Here is an 18,940-nt window from a genome sequence, read left to right on the forward strand (position 1 = left end):
ACAATCACTACTCTTACTATTAGGGTAGGAGTGCTTGCTATTTCACACAGTTGTATGTATTTTAAATAGCCAATAGGTTCAACTTTATCAAACCAAAAAATGAAATATGGTATACTGTTACTGTATCAAATTAAAGATTACTAGAAATCTATAAGAGAACAAGTTTTAAAAAATCTAATCAGGAAAAAAAAATCTAATCAGGTAACTTTTCATCTTCATCAAACTAACTATCTGAAGTATGTGAATTTCAGACAAATTATTAAATATCAGGTCATATCCCCTTGAGAAACTACAGCAATTATGCACATTATTTTTTGATGTGAATGAAAAAAAGAATCGTGCTTGTACATGCATTACTACTGCTGTGTTTCTCTCTCATCTCTCAACACTGTTATCTTTTAGTACCCGCTGGGAGATAAATAAGGATAGACAGCTGGCTTTATATTTGCTCTGCCTCCTCCTCTTGGCCCAACACAAAGATCAAACAAAGAAGAATTCTGAGGTGAGAGAACATAATGCACCACTCTAAATGCATAAACCACATAAGTTAAAAACAAAAAATTAGAGTGTCTCACAAAAGTCTGTATTTACAAAAGAAAACAAAACCTTACGTTGTCCCTGAATTTAAAAAAACTTCAATGCACTCACATAAAAAGAATGAAGTTTATTTTTTTCTTTTTATTTGATAATGATGATAATTATACCCATACTCATCTTGAAAATAAAAAAACTTCACACACAAATGATTGAGGTTTTTCTTAGAAGGAACAACTCCCATCACATACACCTTATAATTTATACTGACGTGGTACTTTACAACTATAAGCATGCTTTGTACTACTTTTTTTTTCTAAGATTTTTTATTTGAGAGACAGGGAGACAGTGTGCACACATGTGTGCATGTGACTGGGGGAAGAGCGGAGGGAGAGGGACATGCAGAGAGAATTTCTAGCTCCCTGCTGAGCACAGAGCCCAACAGGTGACATGGGGTTCAATCCCAAGACCCTGAGATCACAACTTGTGCCAAAAGCAAGAGTCAGATCCTTAACTGACTGAGACACCCAGGTGACCTATGTATTACTTACATTTCTTACACTTCTTAGTTGATCTCCATGAAGTGATCTTAAGTATCTTATCATCTAATACTCTCCTTCACACTAGGGGATTTATCCTTTCTCCCCTTTGTAACCCACTCCCTCCTCCTATGCCTCACCCTCGTCCCCTACCAACTAAATCTCTGTTTATCTGTTTCCTCTTAGAAGGCCTTTCCTTCCATCAGTGTCCAGCAAAAATGCCATTTCCTCCATAAAGTCTTTCCTGATGCTTTCATTTAAAGTAATCACTTTGTTCCTTTGACCTGCTTAGAACATTTAAGATTTTCTGTTAGTGTATTATTACTGTTTTAATCTCTCTGACATAATAAACTTCATAAGGAAAGGGATTCTCTTATCTAAGACTCATAATATCAAGCATATGTGAGAGAATGTGCACATGAGCAGGGGAAAGGGCAGAGGAGAGGGAATCTCAAACAGACCTCATGCTGAATGCAGAGCCAAAAACAAACAAACAAACAAACCACATTTTATTTTATTTATTTTTTATCAGCCCACTGTGCTCATACTGAGCATTTTTTTTTAAATTTCTTTTCAGCGTAACAGAATTCATTGTTTTTGCACCACACCCAGTGCTCCATGCAATACATGCCCTCCTTAATACCCACCATCTGGCTCCCCCAACCTCCCACCCCCCGCCCCTTCAAAACCCTCAGGTTGTTTTTCACAGTCCATAGTCTCTCATGGTTCACCTCCCCTTCCAATTCCCTCAACTCCCTTCTCCTCTCCATCTCCCTATGTCCTCCATGTTATTTGTTATGCTCCACAAATAAGTGAAACAAGAGAAAGCAACAGGATCTGCTGATGAACTGGAGATAAGGTATGAGAGAAAAGAGAGGCTACAGGTTTGTGGCCTAATACCCTGACAAAAAGTGATGATTTATGGAAAAGAAAGAGTATTTGGGGGTAAAAAAAAAATTTGTCCTCCTAAGTTTGAAATGCCTACTATAAATCCAAATAGTCAATTAGATTATCATTCAGAGGAGAGAGCAGACATACTTGAGAGTCATTAGCATACAGATAATGTTTATAGCAATAGGCTTGAATAAGATTGCCTAGGTAGGAAACGAAAAGTTGACAGAGAAAGAGATTTGAGGATTCAGCCCAGCCATACTGCCCAACATTTAGATGTCACAAAGAAAAGAATAGTTAGCAAAGGAGATTGCAAAGAACTACCAGCAGAGTATGGTTTCCCAGGAAAACCAAGTAAAGAAAGGGTTTTAAGAAGGAATGATCCACAACGTCAAACGCTGCTGAGGAGTATGTCAGATTCTGTTGGGAAGTTTAGTAAGATAATGTCTCTCTTGTTATATCATTTCTTGATGCTGGGAGTTCCCCTGCTTCCAGCAATTCGAATTCTCTGACCTCTTTCTAATTCTTAACTTCTTTAGAATAGGAAATTACACAACCACGTTTCTTAAAATTATATTCAAAGTAATTGCAAATACAATCTGGAAATGACATGAGAGAGACTCCAATAAGCAAAGTGAATGAACTTTAGTATGTGAATTTTGCATCCTTATTTACTCTCAACTGTGATCAAGGAAGCTGAGGTTCCTGATAACTGAACTTTGAACAAGTATAAAGAAATTGTACATAAAAACAAGAAAATGATGGAGAATAAAAGTCATAAGCTAGCAATATTTTAAAGGATAACTATACCCAAAAGGAAAAACAAACCAAACAAATGATCAAATACCACCCCATCCCTTCAAACCATATATAACAACCAAAACTTAGCCCTGCCAAATTTCTCTTTCAGTAGCAGCTCTGTTAGTTTGGTGGTAGTTTTGACAGAGGAATAGAATATAACATAGGCATATTCCTAAGGATATTTTAATTCAAAATTTAAACAACTTACCGGCAAGCACAAGGGTAATATTCAGTACAATGAATATTCCACAAAATAGGCCAACTCTAAAAGTAGTCCATGCTGGTGCAGGCTGTAGACAGAAAAACAGCATGCTGAGCAAAGGGCAAAACACTGCATACATTTAGTATATGCTGTAATAAATTAGTAGTATGAGTCCCAATGCTCTACCATGAAAACAAAAATATTTTAAGAACTGAATTTTTTGTAAATCAGAACCAGAGAAACATCCTTAATTCTCTCGTGATATAGTTATTTGAATTCCTTTACAAAAATCTGAGTTATAAAGTAACCGAGAATTTAATCTTGAACACTGAATTACATATATACTGAGTTTTTCTTGTAGGATAAATCTAAGTGCAATTTCATTTCACAAGATATGTCTCTTTAAATTTTGTAGGTCGCTATTACTCAGAATTCACATATTTGGTATTGAGACAGTGGCAAAATTAAGAACACTTGTTTTCTATATTAGTTACACTATTAACACTGGGGTAACAAAGTGAATTTTTTTTAAAGATTTCATTTTTTTATTTGAGAGAGAGAGCACAAGCAAAGGGGGCAGCAGGCAGAGAGAGGTAGAAGTAGGCTCCCCACTGAGCAGCAAGCCCAACGTGGGGCTCAATTCCAGGACCCTGGGATTATGACCTAAGCCAAAGGCAGACACTTAATCCACTGAGCCACCCAGGTGTCCCTAAAGTGAACTTTTAAGATACAATAGATATTCTCCAGAGAACTGAAATATCAGAATCTCCAGAGCATATAGGTTCAAAAAATATTTTTCTCTATTTTATGGTAGATTTATATTTAGAAAGTGACAAAAGGAAGTAAACTGTTTTCTAATATAAAAGAAAGTGTTCTGATATTTTAAACATAAAGGTATGAGAAACAGGAGAGAGAAAATATCGTGGGATTAAATATTTGCTATGAATATTATAAAGAACTTCTATTGTTGTTAAAGGTGTTATATCTTAAATGCTACATTTAAGACAGTTTAAATGTTTTCTAAAAACCTTTAAATGAAAAAAAGCATTGAGATTCTCTCTGACCTACAAATTATCCAGTAACAGGTACCTGAATTGTTAAAGATTGAAAGCATCCAGAGGGAAGATAGTCATTCGTATTTTCAAAAAAATTTTTTCTAGTTTAAAAAATGTATAATTTATCATGTATAAAAGAATACATATAATGTATCTGAACTGTTAGGAACTGAATAATAAAGAGTTCCTATACCTATCACCCATCATTAGAAACAGAACATTTCTTTTTTTTTTTTTTAAAGATTTAATGTATTTATTTAACAGAGAGAGAGAGAGAGATTACAAGTAGGCAGAGCAGCAGCCAGAGAGGGGAGGAAGCAGGCTCCCTGCCAAGCAGAGAGCCCGATACGGGGCTCGATCCCAGGACCCTGAGATCATGACCTGAGCCGAAGGCAGAGGCTTAACCCACTGAGCCACCCAGGTGCCCCAGAAACAGAACATTTCTATTACCTTTGAAGTCCTTATCCTTTCCACATCCGTAAACCTTTCCTCCTCACCAAGGATAACCATTTCCATGTTTTCTCAGCTTCACCAGTTCTTTTTGCATTTAGAAATACTTTAATTTTTCAAGATTTTCTTATTTTTAATAGTTTTACTAAATATAACTCACACTAAACTGCACATATTTAGAGCATACAATTTGATGTTTTGATATGTTAAACACTTGGGAAATTACCATAATCAAGAGAATGAACTTCTCTATTGCCCCCCACAAGAGATTCTTTATGCCCTTCTGCAACACTTTTCTGCTCACCACACCCTATTCCACCTCCCAGAAAACTATGGATATGCTGCCATTATATCGTTTGCATTTTCCAGAGTTTAGGTAAACAGCATCATGTAGTATATACTGTTTTGGACTGGTTTCTTTCCCTCAGTGTAACTATTTTAAGATGCACCCATATTGTTCCATATATCAAAGTTTATTCCTTTTTATTGCTGAGTATTATGCCATTGTATGGATATAACATTACTGTTTGCCCATTCACCTATTGATAGATATGATCTGTTTCCAGGTTTAGGCTATTATGAATAAAGCTGCTTCAAAACATTTCATGAAACATTTTTTTAAAGGACTTTATTTATCAATTTATTTATTTTAAGAAAGCTTTGTGTCCAACATGGGGCTCAAACTCATACACATACCTCTTTGATTGTTTAGATCTCTTGCCCACTTTTAAGCTGGTTGTTTTCTTATTTTTGAGGACTGAAGTTCTTATATTTATATATTTTATCTGTTCTATTTCTTTCTTACTCTGTTGCTTTTCTTTTCATCCTCTTAATATTGTCTTCTGAAGAGCAGAAGTTCTAAATTTTGATGAGGAGTTTTTGGTTTTATTTCTTAGAAATCTTTGCATAAACCAGTCATCATGATGGAATTTTTCCTGTATTTTCTTCAAAAAAGTGTACTTTTAGGTTTTCACTTAAGTCTATGGTATACCTAAAATTAATTTTGTATATGATGTGAAAGATGTGTGGAAGTTGTTTTCTTTTCTTTGTACATGGAAGTCAATTGCTCAAGCACCATTTGTTGAAAAGATTACACTTTCCCTGAACTGTCTTTACATTAATTGACCATATATTTATTGGTCTATTTTTGGACTTTTTATTCTGTTTCATTCATCTACTTACTTTTCTCGACATTAATACCACACTGTCTTGATTACTGTAGTTTTAATAAGTTTTTTTTTTTTAAAGATTTTATTTATTTATTTGGCAGAGAGAGATCACAAGTAGACAGAGAGGCAGGCAGATAGAGAGAGAGAGAGGGAAGCAGGCTCGCTGCTGAGCAGAGAGCCCGATGTGGGACTCGATCCCAGGACCCTGAGATCATGAACTGAGCCAGAGGCAGCGGCTTAACCCACTGAGCCACCCAGGCGCCCCTAGTTTTAATAAGTTTGATACAAGGTAGTGTCAATCTTTCAACTAAGTTGTTGCAAAGTTTTTTTGTTTTTTCTTTGTCCTTTTTAACTCTATATAAATATTAAAATTTGCTAACCAGTTATAAACATGTATAATAAATATAAAGCCCTGTTGAGATTTTGAGCTGGACTGTATTATGTCTACAGATCAATTCAGGAAGAAATGATAACTTTGAAGTACTGGGTTTTCTAACCCATGAATATGATGTATCTCTCATGTATTTGTCTCTTTTAAGTTCTCTCAGCAATATTTTATAGTTTTCAATGTAAAGATTTTATACATATTTTGTCAGATCTATCCCTACATATTTCAATTATAAATAGCATTTAAAAATGTTTTATTCTGGGGTGCCTGAGTGGCTCAGTTGATTAGGTGTCTGCCTTTGGCTCAGGTCATGATCCCAGGGTTCTGGGATTGAGTCCCACACCAGGCTCCCTGGTAAGCAGGAAGCCTGCTTCTCTCCCTTCCTCTGGGGCTCCCCCTGCTTGTGCTCTCTCTCTGTCAAAGTAAATAAATAAAATCCTTTAAAAAAAAAAGAAATTAAAAAAGATTTTTAAAAAGATTTTTAAAAATTTATTTGAGAGAGAAAGAGAAAGAGCAAGACAGAGAACAAGCAGGGTGAATCGCAGAAGGAGAAGCAGACTATCTGCTGAGCAGGGAGCCTGATGTGGGACTCAATCCTGGGACTCCAGAATCATGACCTGAGCCACGTAGGCAACCTTTTTTTTGTTTTATTGTTCTGAATGGCACAAAAAATGCAGTTTACTTTATTTATGGTCTTATAGTCTGCAACCATGTTAAACTCACTTATTAGTTCTAGTAGCTATTCTAATGATTCACTGGATTTTTCTATATAAATTAACATGTCATCAGCAAAACCTCCACCACAGTTTTAGTTCTTTGTTTGTAACCTGAATGCCTTTTATTTCTTTTTCCTGCCCTACTGCACTGGCTAGAATCTGTGGTACAATGTTGAATAAAAGTAGTTAGAATGAATATCCTTTTTTTGTCCCTAGTTAGGGAGAAGGTATTCAGAGTTTCCCTATTAAGTATGTTATTATTATAGGTTTTTTTCATAAATGACTTTTATTAGGATAAGGAAGCTCTTTTTGTTATTGATTTCTATTCTACTGTGCTCAGAGAACTTATTCTATGATTTAAATCCTTTTAAGTTTACTGAGACTTATTTTATGAAACAGAATATGTCACCCTAATGCTTCTAGTATAATTACTGTATAGATGTCACTTAATAGTTGTTTTTTTTTTTTTTTTTTTTATGTAACTGTGGCATTTTGGATAAAGTTTTGTAGTAGCCCAGCATACTTGAATCTTCCCACCCTGTATAATTAAATACCTAATCACAATCATTTGGTGACTGTAACATGAAATAAGTATCTCATCTTTATAATTTGGGGAGGCCAAGAAGTTAGCATGTCAATAAGAATAAACAAGAGAAGGAATACAGCACAAGAAGAGAAAGGTGGGAAGACATTACAATTCATCATGATGTAAGAACTGGCATGGAATTTTTTTTTTTTTTTTAAGATTTTATTTATTTATTTGACAGAGAGAGATCATAAGTAGGCAGAGGCAGACAGAGAGAGTAAGAGGGAAGCAGGCTCCCTGCTGAGCAAAGAGCCGGATGTGGGACTCGATCCCAGGACCCTGAGATCATGACCTGAGCCGAAGGCAGCAGCTTAAACCACTGAGCCACCCAGGCACCCCTGGCATGGATTTTTTAAACAACAAAATAACAACAGTAATAACTACTTTTAAAATTTGGCTGGTTCTTTTTTTTTTTTTTTTTAAAGGAGAGAGAACAAGGTTGGAAGGCAAAAGGAGAGGGAGAGAGAGAATCTTAAGCACCCTCCACACCCAGAACAAAGCAGGATATGGGGCTCAATCTCAAAACCCTGAGATCATGACCTAAGTCAAAATCATAGGTTGGGCGCTTAACTAAACAAACCACCCAGGCGCCCCTGACATATTTTTGAAAGTAATGAAACTAGTATGTTTTATCAACTAAACAGATTGTGTTGATTAAATAGACAAAACCAAACAGCTGAAAGAAATACTAACCTGAGCAGCTCCCAAAGGAGGGACACGTAAACGCTTCATAGCTTTTTGTCGGTCACCATCTTCAAGTTCATTAGTCACTACAGCCTAGAAAGACACATTCAATTTTGACACAGGTTATACTAATCTTGAGTAATACATAAATAATTCTGAACCATTTATATACATGGTATTCTGATAATTTCTTGGTGAATGTATACTGACAAAGCAAAAGACAAAACTTATGAGTAAAGAACATTGTATTCAAAGCTAGCAACAAATTACAAAAGGAGACTACAGATAAAGAATTATTTCATTAAAAATAAGACATTAATGCTATTGAAAATAGCAGTACATAAGTGAGATTACTATACCTCAGTTTCAGAGATGAGCTGGTTGATTTTCTTGCACGTATAAAACGGGGCCACTTCAACATGAGCCACTCGCCAATCTGCTCCACGAGAAGTTTCCAGGATTTTGTCATGCTTTTTGAGGATTTTTCGAAACCCTGTAAAATTCAGATTCTACAGAAAGAAATGAGAAAAACTACTATAATTTCCACCACCATAAATGAAGAAAAATAATAAGCACTATGCATTGATGAGCTGGCTGATGACTGAGTATTGAGGGAAATGGCAATGCTTTCATATAAGCATTTACTACCAAAGGATAAGACTCTTCTTCCTTGGGTAGGTTGGTTAAGCAACTGATTCTTGGTTTCAGCTCAGGTATTGATCTCAGGGTAGTGAGACCGAGCCCCACATCAGGCTCCAGGCCCAGTGAGGAGTCTGCTTGAGACTCTCCTTCTCCTACTGCCCTTCCCCACCACATTCTCTCTCTCTCTCAAATAAATAAATCTTAAAAAAAAAAAACAAAGAAAAAGATTCTTCTTTCTTATTCCATCTATTTATTTCAAGGTAGTATGCCATCAATAATAAAAGAAACCCTAAATTATGAACCCTATGATTTCTATTTCAAGTAAATTAATGGAAGTCTTAAAATCAAAACATTTTTATTTCCATTTTCTTATGGAATAGTCTTTCAATTATTCTCAAAAAGGTTAATTTATATTATTTGCTTCATGATCAAAAGGATAAATCAGAAAAATATTTTGGATTTATCATACACTGAATATATTTATAGTTCTTTGTTTTTTGAAGGACTGGTATTGCTATGTATTTCCCCCCTACTATGCAAGCATGTATGAACCAGCATAGAAAATGGAAGATCAACTGTTTCTTTTAATTTCATTTTGCTTCCATCCATTCTCAGTTTGGAGATGGGTGTGCAAAAAGAGTAACACTTATCATACATACAGGGCTTGGCTGAGAACGGATAGGAGCTTACACTCTTCCTCCATTTCTATGATATCAAAATACTATACTTTTCTACATTCTCAAATTGTTATTCTTTGATACATGCAAAAAAGCCAGAAACTGTAGATTTGTATAGTTCTTTAAAAACCAGAGATCTCCCAAATTTATTGATCACATATCCCTATCAGTAAACAAATTGAGCATTTACTCCAAATTAGACTTTGCTTGCTTGTTAATTTGTTTATCATTTCTGTCTCATAATTTAAGAAATCATATTAAATTCTCCTAGGGGTGCATACATTGTGATTTAGAGACTGCTTTCAATTAATTTTCCATTCTGCTCACTCTCAATACATATTCTTATGGAACAGCCAGCCTTAAAGAATAGAGAATAGAACAGAACTTTTATAATTAACAATTATTTTTGTTTTCCCAAGGAGCTTGTTATAGTGACCCCAAGCAAAAGGTTCTGGGAAAGTTAATAAAAAAAATTTAACAAGGGTATTTCTCTGAAACACACAAGCATAATCAATGAAATATGAAATGTTAATGTGTTATAGCATTATAAGAAAGAAGAAATATATTTCTACTTGTTTTTAAATATAAATTGTAAAGTTACAGATAAATTTCAAAAGAAAGGAATTTCCTATTGTATACTTTACTTTCTTCTAATATTATTTTCCAACAGGGTTCTTCTTTGAATGATAATATATTAAATTACCAAAGAAGGTAGAATTATGACAGGGAAAGAGGGAAATAAGTACATGCATTAACAACTTAGATTACTGCAGATATAAGACTATAATGGCTGTAAAGTTAGAATCTTTTATATTATTAGTGTTAGTTTCAGGAAAATTAACTAATTGTCTTTGTGGAAATTTTGTTATAGGCTTGGAGGAATGTAAAGCTCTTACAAAGCCAGCAGTGGTTGGATGGACATATATAATTTCTTATTTCTACGTACGACTAGAGATGCCTCTAAAAAGAGGAAGTAAACCATGAATCAAGGGTTACTCGTGCATACTGTACAAAAGGTTTTAGAAAACTGATCTTCAAAAATAGAAGTCTTATTAACACTATTTTGCTACTTTTGATATATGGTTTTTAGCCAGTAAGAACATCTGACACAACATTAAGGACCTAAAAAATAATGACATGCTAACGATTTCCCTATTTGGACTGGCCCATAGTATCGTTCAAGGTTAATTCCAAACTTCTCAATTATTTGAAGGTTCCATTCTCCAGGATAAGACTCTAAGTACCTGATAGTTCTGCAGCAGGATAAGACTGAGGTAGAACTCGCTGAAGGCCAGTTTAAGGTCTTTAATATTCCTATGTTGGACACGTTCCTCATGGGACAAATGGAAGACTGGCTTCCTGCGCTGTCGCAGTGTAGTAACGCCAGTGCTCTCTTTCTGTGCATCCAGTGATGACTGAAGCTCATTCTGAAGTGTAGCAAACCTGCGCTGAGCCTCTGCAAGCTTTTCTATAAAAACAAAAAAAAACAATTTCAAATCATCAAGATAAAAAAAACTGGTAAAGTTCTCACTGACTTTTGATTTCGTACTGTTTATTCAGGTCTGTTTCCCTAAAATTTCTAGGAAAAAAATGTTACATGTTACATGTAATATTTAGTACTGGATAGGAAAAAAGTGTTTTGGTATAACATTTCATTCTACCTTTCTATCCCACATTCCCCTCCCTGCAAAACCTCAAGTATACCCTTGTGTTTTTAAGATGAAGACATAGAATCTAAAAAGCCACAAAAGTGAGAATGCAAAATGGTACCACCACATTATAATTTGGAAAACAGTTTGTCAATTCTCAAAAAGTTAACCACAGAGTTAGTTACATTAAGATCCAGTAATTTCACTCTTAGGTATATATGTTCACAGAAAAACTTGTACATATACATGAATTTGTCATCACAATAGTAGAATACAATCTAAATTCATAAAAAAGATACAACCTAAATTCATAAAAAAGAATGAAGTACTGGTACATACTACAACATGAATGAATCTTAAAGAAATCATGGTAAGTGAAAGAAGCCAGACACAAAATGCTGCATATTGTCTCATTATTATTCCATTTCTATGAAATGTCCAGATAAGGCAAATCCAGAGAAAGATAGATTAGTGGTTGCCAGGGTCTAGGAGGCAGGAAGAATGGGGAGTGACTGCTAATGCATATGGAGGCTTCTGGAGGTGATGGAAATGTTCTAGAATTATATAATGGTGATGGTTGTACAACCTTGTGAATATTCGTGATTTGAATCTCTCTACTCAGGAATAGTTCAGGGCTCATGTGAGTAGGTCAGGCTCACCTGGGATAATCTCCCATTCTAAAAGTCAACTGATCTGGGACCTTAATTACAGCTGCAAAAATCCCTTCATAACAACACCTAGGTAGATGTTTGATTGAGTAACTGGGAGAAGGTAGAGAACACACTATGGAGGAAGGGTTCTTAGAATCCACCAGAATTATCCCTCCTGTGTACTTCTGAAGTGATTCAAATTTCTGAAGACTCCAAATGCCACTTGGTTCAGCAGTCAAATGGAGGTCTATAGTGTTCAGGTGACAGATGAAATATTAGCCCAGTTGGTCCCCAGACTCACATTTTGATTGCTTTCTCTATTCCAGAATGTATAATTGGAGTAGAGACACCAGACCATTTGTAGAAATCTCCACATTGACTGTGACCCAGAAGTATGAGCTATTATTGTAAGAAGGACTAATGGAAGTTTCTAGAACTTCTTCCTATCAAGATAATAACCATGAAGCAAAAGCACATCCCTAGGGGAACTCCAGAGGTTAGTGCCATCACCAGAGACTTGAAAGATTCAGGGATGTTGATATCTATCACATCCCCATTTAATTTATCAGTTTAGTCTGTGCAGAAATTGGATGGATCTTGAAAAATGACTGTGGATTATAGTAAATTTAAATTAAATTTAAATTTAATAGTAAATTTAATAATAGTAAATTTATAGCATAGTGGTCACTCTGATGGCAGCTGTTTTTCTAGATGTGGTATCACCACTGCAACAAATCAACAGAGCCTGTAGCACCTGGTATGCAGCTATGTAACTAATAATGCAGCTTCTCATCTGGCAACAGACACCTGCATGGTCTTTGAGCCCCAGAAATGGCACCATTCCCTATTAATGCTGGTCAGCCACCTAGTGGCAGGGTGAATGCATTAGATGTCTTCTTTTATGCAGGGGGCAGAGATTTGTCCTCTCTGGAATACATGTATTCTTGATATGGTTGTACATTCCCTGCTCATAATGTTCCTGGCTAGCACCACTATCAACTGGAATGCCTTATCCATTTTCATGGTATTCTGCACAGCTTTGTTTCTGATCAGGAAACTCATTTCCCAGGGAAGGTTGTAAAGCAATAAGGATATCCATGGAATAATAAGGTCTTACCATATACCCAGAAATTGCTGGCCTAAAGAGAGACGTAACAAAGTGAGTTGGGAGACAACACTTTGTAAAAACTGGGTTCTGTCTTATAGGATGCAGTATTAAGACCATTATATTTATTGGTGCTTTTACAAACACAGACAAAATACAGAGTCTAGGAATCGAGGGATCAAAGTGGGAGTGGCTCCTCTCCCTACTATAACCAAAAAACCCTCACTTAATTTTTGCTTTCCAATTTGCAACTTGAACTCTGCCTATTGTTTAGTTCTTAGCGGAAAATGCTTCTTTCAGAGGAATACAACAATGATTCTACTGAACTGGAACATGAGACTACCATCTGGCAGTCATGCCATTTTGGCCTCATCATACCACTGAACTAGTAGGCAAAGAGGTTACTTATTGATCTTAAGGGATATTCAAGGGGAAAGTGAGTTTTTGATACACAATAAGAGTAAGGAGGACTGTGTCCATAATCCAGGAGACTCTCTGGAACACATCCTAGTTTTTCCATGACAAGTAATGAAAGTTAATGGAAAACTACAGAAATCAAAGAAAAGAATTATTAAGGATTCAGACCCTTCAGTAATTAAAGTTTGGGTCATCCCACCCTAAAGAACCCCAGCCACTTGGGTTTCCGGCTGAGGGGAAAGGAAATAGGAAATAGCTAGTGGAAAAAGCAAATCACAGACACCAACTATGGCCTCTTAAACTTGTTGCTCTTTTCATAGCTTATATTTCCTCTCTATCTCTTTTTGTTGCATTCTGGGTAACTACTCCAGCTCTATGTTCAAGTGTATAAACTTTCTCTTAATCTCTACCTAATTCACAGGTTTAAGTAGTTAAGATATTAATTTCAGTGATTATATTTTCATTTGAAAAGTTCTAAGTGGCTATTTTTAAGATTTTATTTATTTATTTGAGAGAGCGAGTGAGAGAGCACAAGTGAGGGAAGAGGGAGAAGTCGACTCCCTCCTCTGAGCAGGGAGCATGGTGCCCTCTGATCCCAGGACCCTGAGACCATGACCTGAGCAGACACTTAACCCACTAAGCCACCAAGATGTCCCTCTAATTGGTTATTTCAAAAAGTCAGTTTTGATAGTTTCTTTTTTGTGCATGGTTTTGATACCTTTTTTCAGGTCTTTAGCTATATTAACCATGTATTTTATTTTGTATCTAATAAGTTTGCATATTTTAGGTAGCATTTTACTGTTTTATAGTGAGAGGTATTCAGAATTTCTTCCTAGTCTTCCACATTGTAAGAAAGAGAACAATTCACCTATTTTCAAATCTAACACTGAAAAGGCAAAATGAATCTTGGAAGTTCTTTTTATAGAAGTTAAGCATTCCTGTTGCAAAATTGTTCATCTTATTGTCCTTCTGACCAAAAACAATGTAGAACTTTTTGGTTCTTTCTTAGTTCACGGTGCACTTAGTGATTGTGTAATTTTTTCATGATGCCCTAGACCAAAAGATATATTTAACACTTCTATTCTATTAACAACTTGACTATTCATGTCCTGACCGCTTAAAAGCCATTTGAAAAAATAATATACACAAATACAAACACATATTTAATGAAAGAATGTGATAATTTATCCAAGGTCAACAAGAAATTACTTTAGAAACCTAAGGTAATTAGCAAGACCCAAAAGCTAGAAAATAATATGAATGATCAACTTTTATTAAGAGACTAATATATGAATTTGCTATTTGTTTACGTTCCTTAGCCAGTTGTCAACACGTATATTTTGTAATTATTTTTATGAATATTTAAAATGAAAGAAGTCCAAAAAACAGAAAGAACGAACCACTACTTCCTCTGTGCCAGCAGTAAGTCAGGTAACAAATACCTCCCCATCTGGCAAACTCCTTACTCATTTTACAAAGCTAATCTCAAATATCGTTTTCTATATAAAGTCTCTCTTGCCTAAAAACTCTCAGCCACACCTTGAAACTCCCTCCACTGGACACTCATGAGGTCACAAACACACATACAAAGCACACTGAATGTAATTCTTTGTTTATATGTTTGTTTCACTGACTATTGAGAGCTCTCTGAACCAATGCTTCTCTCTAAGGGCCAATGCTTCTCTCTGAGGGCAAAAAAATCTTCATTCCTTAATGGTGAAAAAGATTTTAATAGCTTTTCCAGGTATACTTAACATAGCATAGCGTTTACCCATGGTAAGCATAGTTTGTTAATTTTTAGTAAATTTGTAGAGTTGTACAATCATCAGCACTATCCAATTTTAGAACATTTCCAACATCCCATACATTTCTGTCAGGCCACTGGCTGTCAATCCTCACTCTCACCTTGCAGCCCCAGGTAACCACTGATCTGCTCTCTGTTTCTACACATTTGTCTTTTCTGAACACTCTTATAAAGGAATCATACAGTATGCTGTCTTTTCATCTACCTGCCTTCTTAGCATGATTTTGAGATTTATCCACTATGTATCATGTATCAGTAGTTGGTCTTTTTATTGCTGCATATACCAGCAAAAAAATAAAATGTGGATATACCACATTTTGTTTAAATATTCATCAGCTGACAGACATCTGAATTGTTTCTATTTTTTGCACTATATAAATTGTGCTATTAACATTCACCTATAAGTTTTTGTGTGGATTATCATCATCATTTTTTGTAATTATAAGAACTTGTATATGGTAGGCTCGATCTATGTTTCCTGAATGACTGACTGACTTAATGAATATGTAGGAAAAACTTCTCTAGTAATCCAAGTTCCCATACAGAAATACAGGAGAAATCATTACCAGGGGTAGTCAGCTATTTTTTTTTTTTGAACAATTTTCTTCCTTAAGGACAAGGCTATCTAGAAGAGCAAGTGAGGGAAAATCCCTGGTTGGTAGGAGGAGAGTAAAAGCATGTAATTTGGAGAAAAAAAAATTCAATATTCCCAATAGTCATGATGTGAGATTTTTATACTTAGCAAAAGCATTTAATACTTATCAACAAGTTTAAAAAGGATGAGAAACACTGCTTTTGACACCAAGTGTTCAAACTATGTTTCAACGACAGCTCAGTTTTCTAGAGTCAGATATCCAAAAATCTCAAACATATGGGGGCAGCACAGAATCTGGAAAAAGGTAAATGTGTATACATAAGAATATACTTTGGCCTATGAATTAAAATCTACAAATATACTTACAAAAAATAAAAATTTCTAGGTAATTTTATAAATGTTGATGAAAACCCAATTTGACAATAAATTTCAGTTTCTATTCATGCCAATAAATCAAGTGGGTCTGAATTAGAGCAAATTATTACTTTAATAATATATGTTTAATGCCATAAGTTCTCAGAAAATAAAATATTTGATAAAAATTTCCAATAACTACTCAAACACTTTCAAAGCACCTATATGTCCCTCAAAGAGCTATAGGGTTAACAAAACTTTTCTTAGTTTTCATATATTTCATTTATATATATATATTTCTTACTTTTAGAAAAGTTATTTCAGAACTATAAGCTATCTTCAGAATAACAAAGCTATTATATTGTTATCGGACTGAAGAATAATTCTTGATAAAATCATTGTTTTAGAATACATTTATTTTTTGTATACTTATCTTGCAATGTCACAAGCTTGCCAATTCAAATTATGGACCTCAGTGTTATTTGAAATACAAAGTAAGTTTGTAAGAAAATTGACCAACCCTAAGTGACTAAGGATAGTTAATTTTGCTATATTACATGAATTTTTTTGTTCTGCTTTTATCTGGAATTCTTATTACCTGAAATTGTTATACCTCAAATACGGAAGACTAAAATCTCCACATATGAATAAAACATAATATTCTTCAATTTTTTCTATAATAATAACTGAATCCTTACTCTCTTAACTCCAGTTCAGCAGACTATAATCCTCCTCACCCTCAATATGTCAAGGTGTTTCCTTGGAATACTGTACTCCAAGTCCTCTACCACTGTTATCCCCAAAATGCTCCTCCAAGAGCATGTGGAAATGCCCCACATTTTCAAAGATCCAATTTAAATTTTACTTCTTCTGGAGGCTTTCCCACAATCCCTTCTTTTCCTCCAAGTAAAGTCAATGCTTCTTCATGTCAGTTTCCATAGTACTTTGCAAAATTCTAAAATACCAAGTATCATGTTGTACATAAACAATTTATTGTACATAAATTATAGATACAATTGGTAAATAAACATATTAGATATAGTCTGGTATTTTTTATTCTACTATATTCTATTTGTATTTTTTTTAAATGCTCATGATGACCCCAGGTATTTTAATTTCCTGACCCATGTATTGGGTCACAACTTACAGTTTAAAAAAACATTAATTTAGATGATAGTCAGCTTTTTTTTTTTATGAAGATGCCATCCCACAACTATATTACACCATGACCAGGGACATACCCTATCTTATCAGTCTTAGAAAGAAAAAAAAATCTTATCAGTCTTAAAAAGAACCAGGAGACTTTGGGGATTAGTAATGTTACCACCAAAAAGGAACCTTCCTTTAAAAAAACCTCCCTCGTGGATAGTAGATAAATAACTGTAATTTTAATTTTCATCAGATATGTTAATAAAAAAGCAAGCCAGTCTGGTTGCTTTAATTCATGTCCCTTACTTCTCTCCTAACCAACCTCCCAAACCCCATTTTTCAACAGCTCTTAAGTAATGGATTCTGTTGTAATAAACTCAAGAGAATCATGACGTAGGAAAAAATAATAAGACAATGAGAATTTTAAACAATACTATAGGCCTATGATCACCCTAATTAATATATACTTAATCCATGTCTTTATGCACATACAAAGAGCTAAACCAGCCATTAAGTCATAATTTAGCTATGTGAGTACTAGATTCATATAATCACTTGTACAATGATATTTAGTATTTCAGTGAAAAAGATGCTTATGTTTTATTACATACACTCAGTGGTATAATATACAATCCCTCAAATTTGGTAAGAATAAAGAAAAACACATAACAGGATTATAGGAATAACTGTAACAGGAATAGTTCTAAGTAACTATTATCCGATTGGTCTTCAATATACATAAAGCCTGAAACTATTTTACAGCCAAGAAATCTGTTTCTATTGCCATAATTCATATACTTATAAATAACACTACTGCAATTTTCTTTCCTTTTCTTCTTCTCTCTCTCTTTTTTGGTAAAGGAAAAGCTTATAACACTGCTGTGAAGTCATAATAACTGAAGCCAAAAAATTAGGACAGGTTAAAAAAAAACAACCAAAAACAAAACCTGAGATTGTTTAGAAATGAAGGAAAAAGCCCCTAGCTATTTAAAACATTTCAATGGGGGGGAAAAAAAAGAAAAAAGAAAAAAAGGCCTTGCCTGTTTTAATTGTGGAATATTAAAAGCAACAGATATATTTTAAGATTTTGTTTTTATGTAGGCACATAAAAACACTGCTTAGAAGCAAAGTATTTTGAATGGAGAGAGAAAGCAAACTGGTTCTAGCAAAGAGAAAGATGTTGTAACATAGTGATTAATATCACCAATGGAAAAAAACATTACTGATGACCACAAAAAAGATTTCTAGCACTATAGCTTTCAGGATTGATGCCATTTTAGAAGAGACCTAGGAGACTTCAGTGATTAGTAATGCTATCATCAAAAGAGAGCCTTCCTTTAAAAAACTTCCCTTTCCTTCCATGATCTTCAAATATTAAATCTACTACGGCACTTGTGTGGCTCAGTCAGTTAAGCATCCGACTCTTTGTTTCGGCTCAGCTGGTGATTCATGGATCCTGGGATCAAGCCCTGTGCCAGGCTCTGCACTCATTGTGGTCGTGTGTGGGGGAGGTTGTTTCTGCTTGCAGATTCTCTCCCTCTCTCCCGGCGCATACACTCTCTCTCCCCACTCTCTAAAATAAACGATTTTTTTTAAATGTAAAAAAAAAATATTTTATTAATATAAATGCTTTTATCTTATTAACCAAAAATATGGTTTGTCTCCCTCCCAATCCCATCTTGTTTCATTTATTCTTCTCCTATCCCCCTCCCCCCCCATGTTGCTTCTCCATGTCCTCATATCAGGGAGATCATATGATAGTTGTCTTTCTCCGATTGACTTATTTCACTAAGCATGATACGCTCTAGTTCCATCCACGTCGTCGCAAATGGCAAGATTTCATTTCTTTTGATGGCTGCATAGTATTCCATTGTGTATATGTA

At 34.8% G+C, this 18,940-nt stretch overlaps 1 protein-coding gene across 1 annotated transcript in view; it reads right to left on the minus strand.

The window, feature by feature from the left end:
• The window catches only part of XPR1 (xenotropic and polytropic retrovirus receptor 1), a 244,176-nt gene that overhangs the window by 68,865 nt on the left and 156,371 nt on the right, over positions 1-18,940 (minus strand). The window contains exons 4-7 of the mRNA XM_045982852.1: positions 10,579-10,802; positions 8,375-8,524; positions 8,025-8,108; positions 2,974-3,055 (exon numbers count right to left, since the gene is read on the minus strand). Coding sequence (XP_045838808.1) covers positions 2,974-3,055; positions 8,025-8,108; positions 8,375-8,524; positions 10,579-10,802 — 540 coding nt within the window. The remainder of the gene's footprint in view (positions 1-2,973; positions 3,056-8,024; positions 8,109-8,374; positions 8,525-10,578; positions 10,803-18,940) is intronic.

Source organism: Meles meles, chromosome 17 (genome assembly GCF_922984935.1).
Source record: "Meles meles chromosome 17, mMelMel3.1 paternal haplotype, whole genome shotgun sequence".
NCBI lineage: Eukaryota > Metazoa > Chordata > Mammalia > Carnivora > Mustelidae > Meles > Meles meles.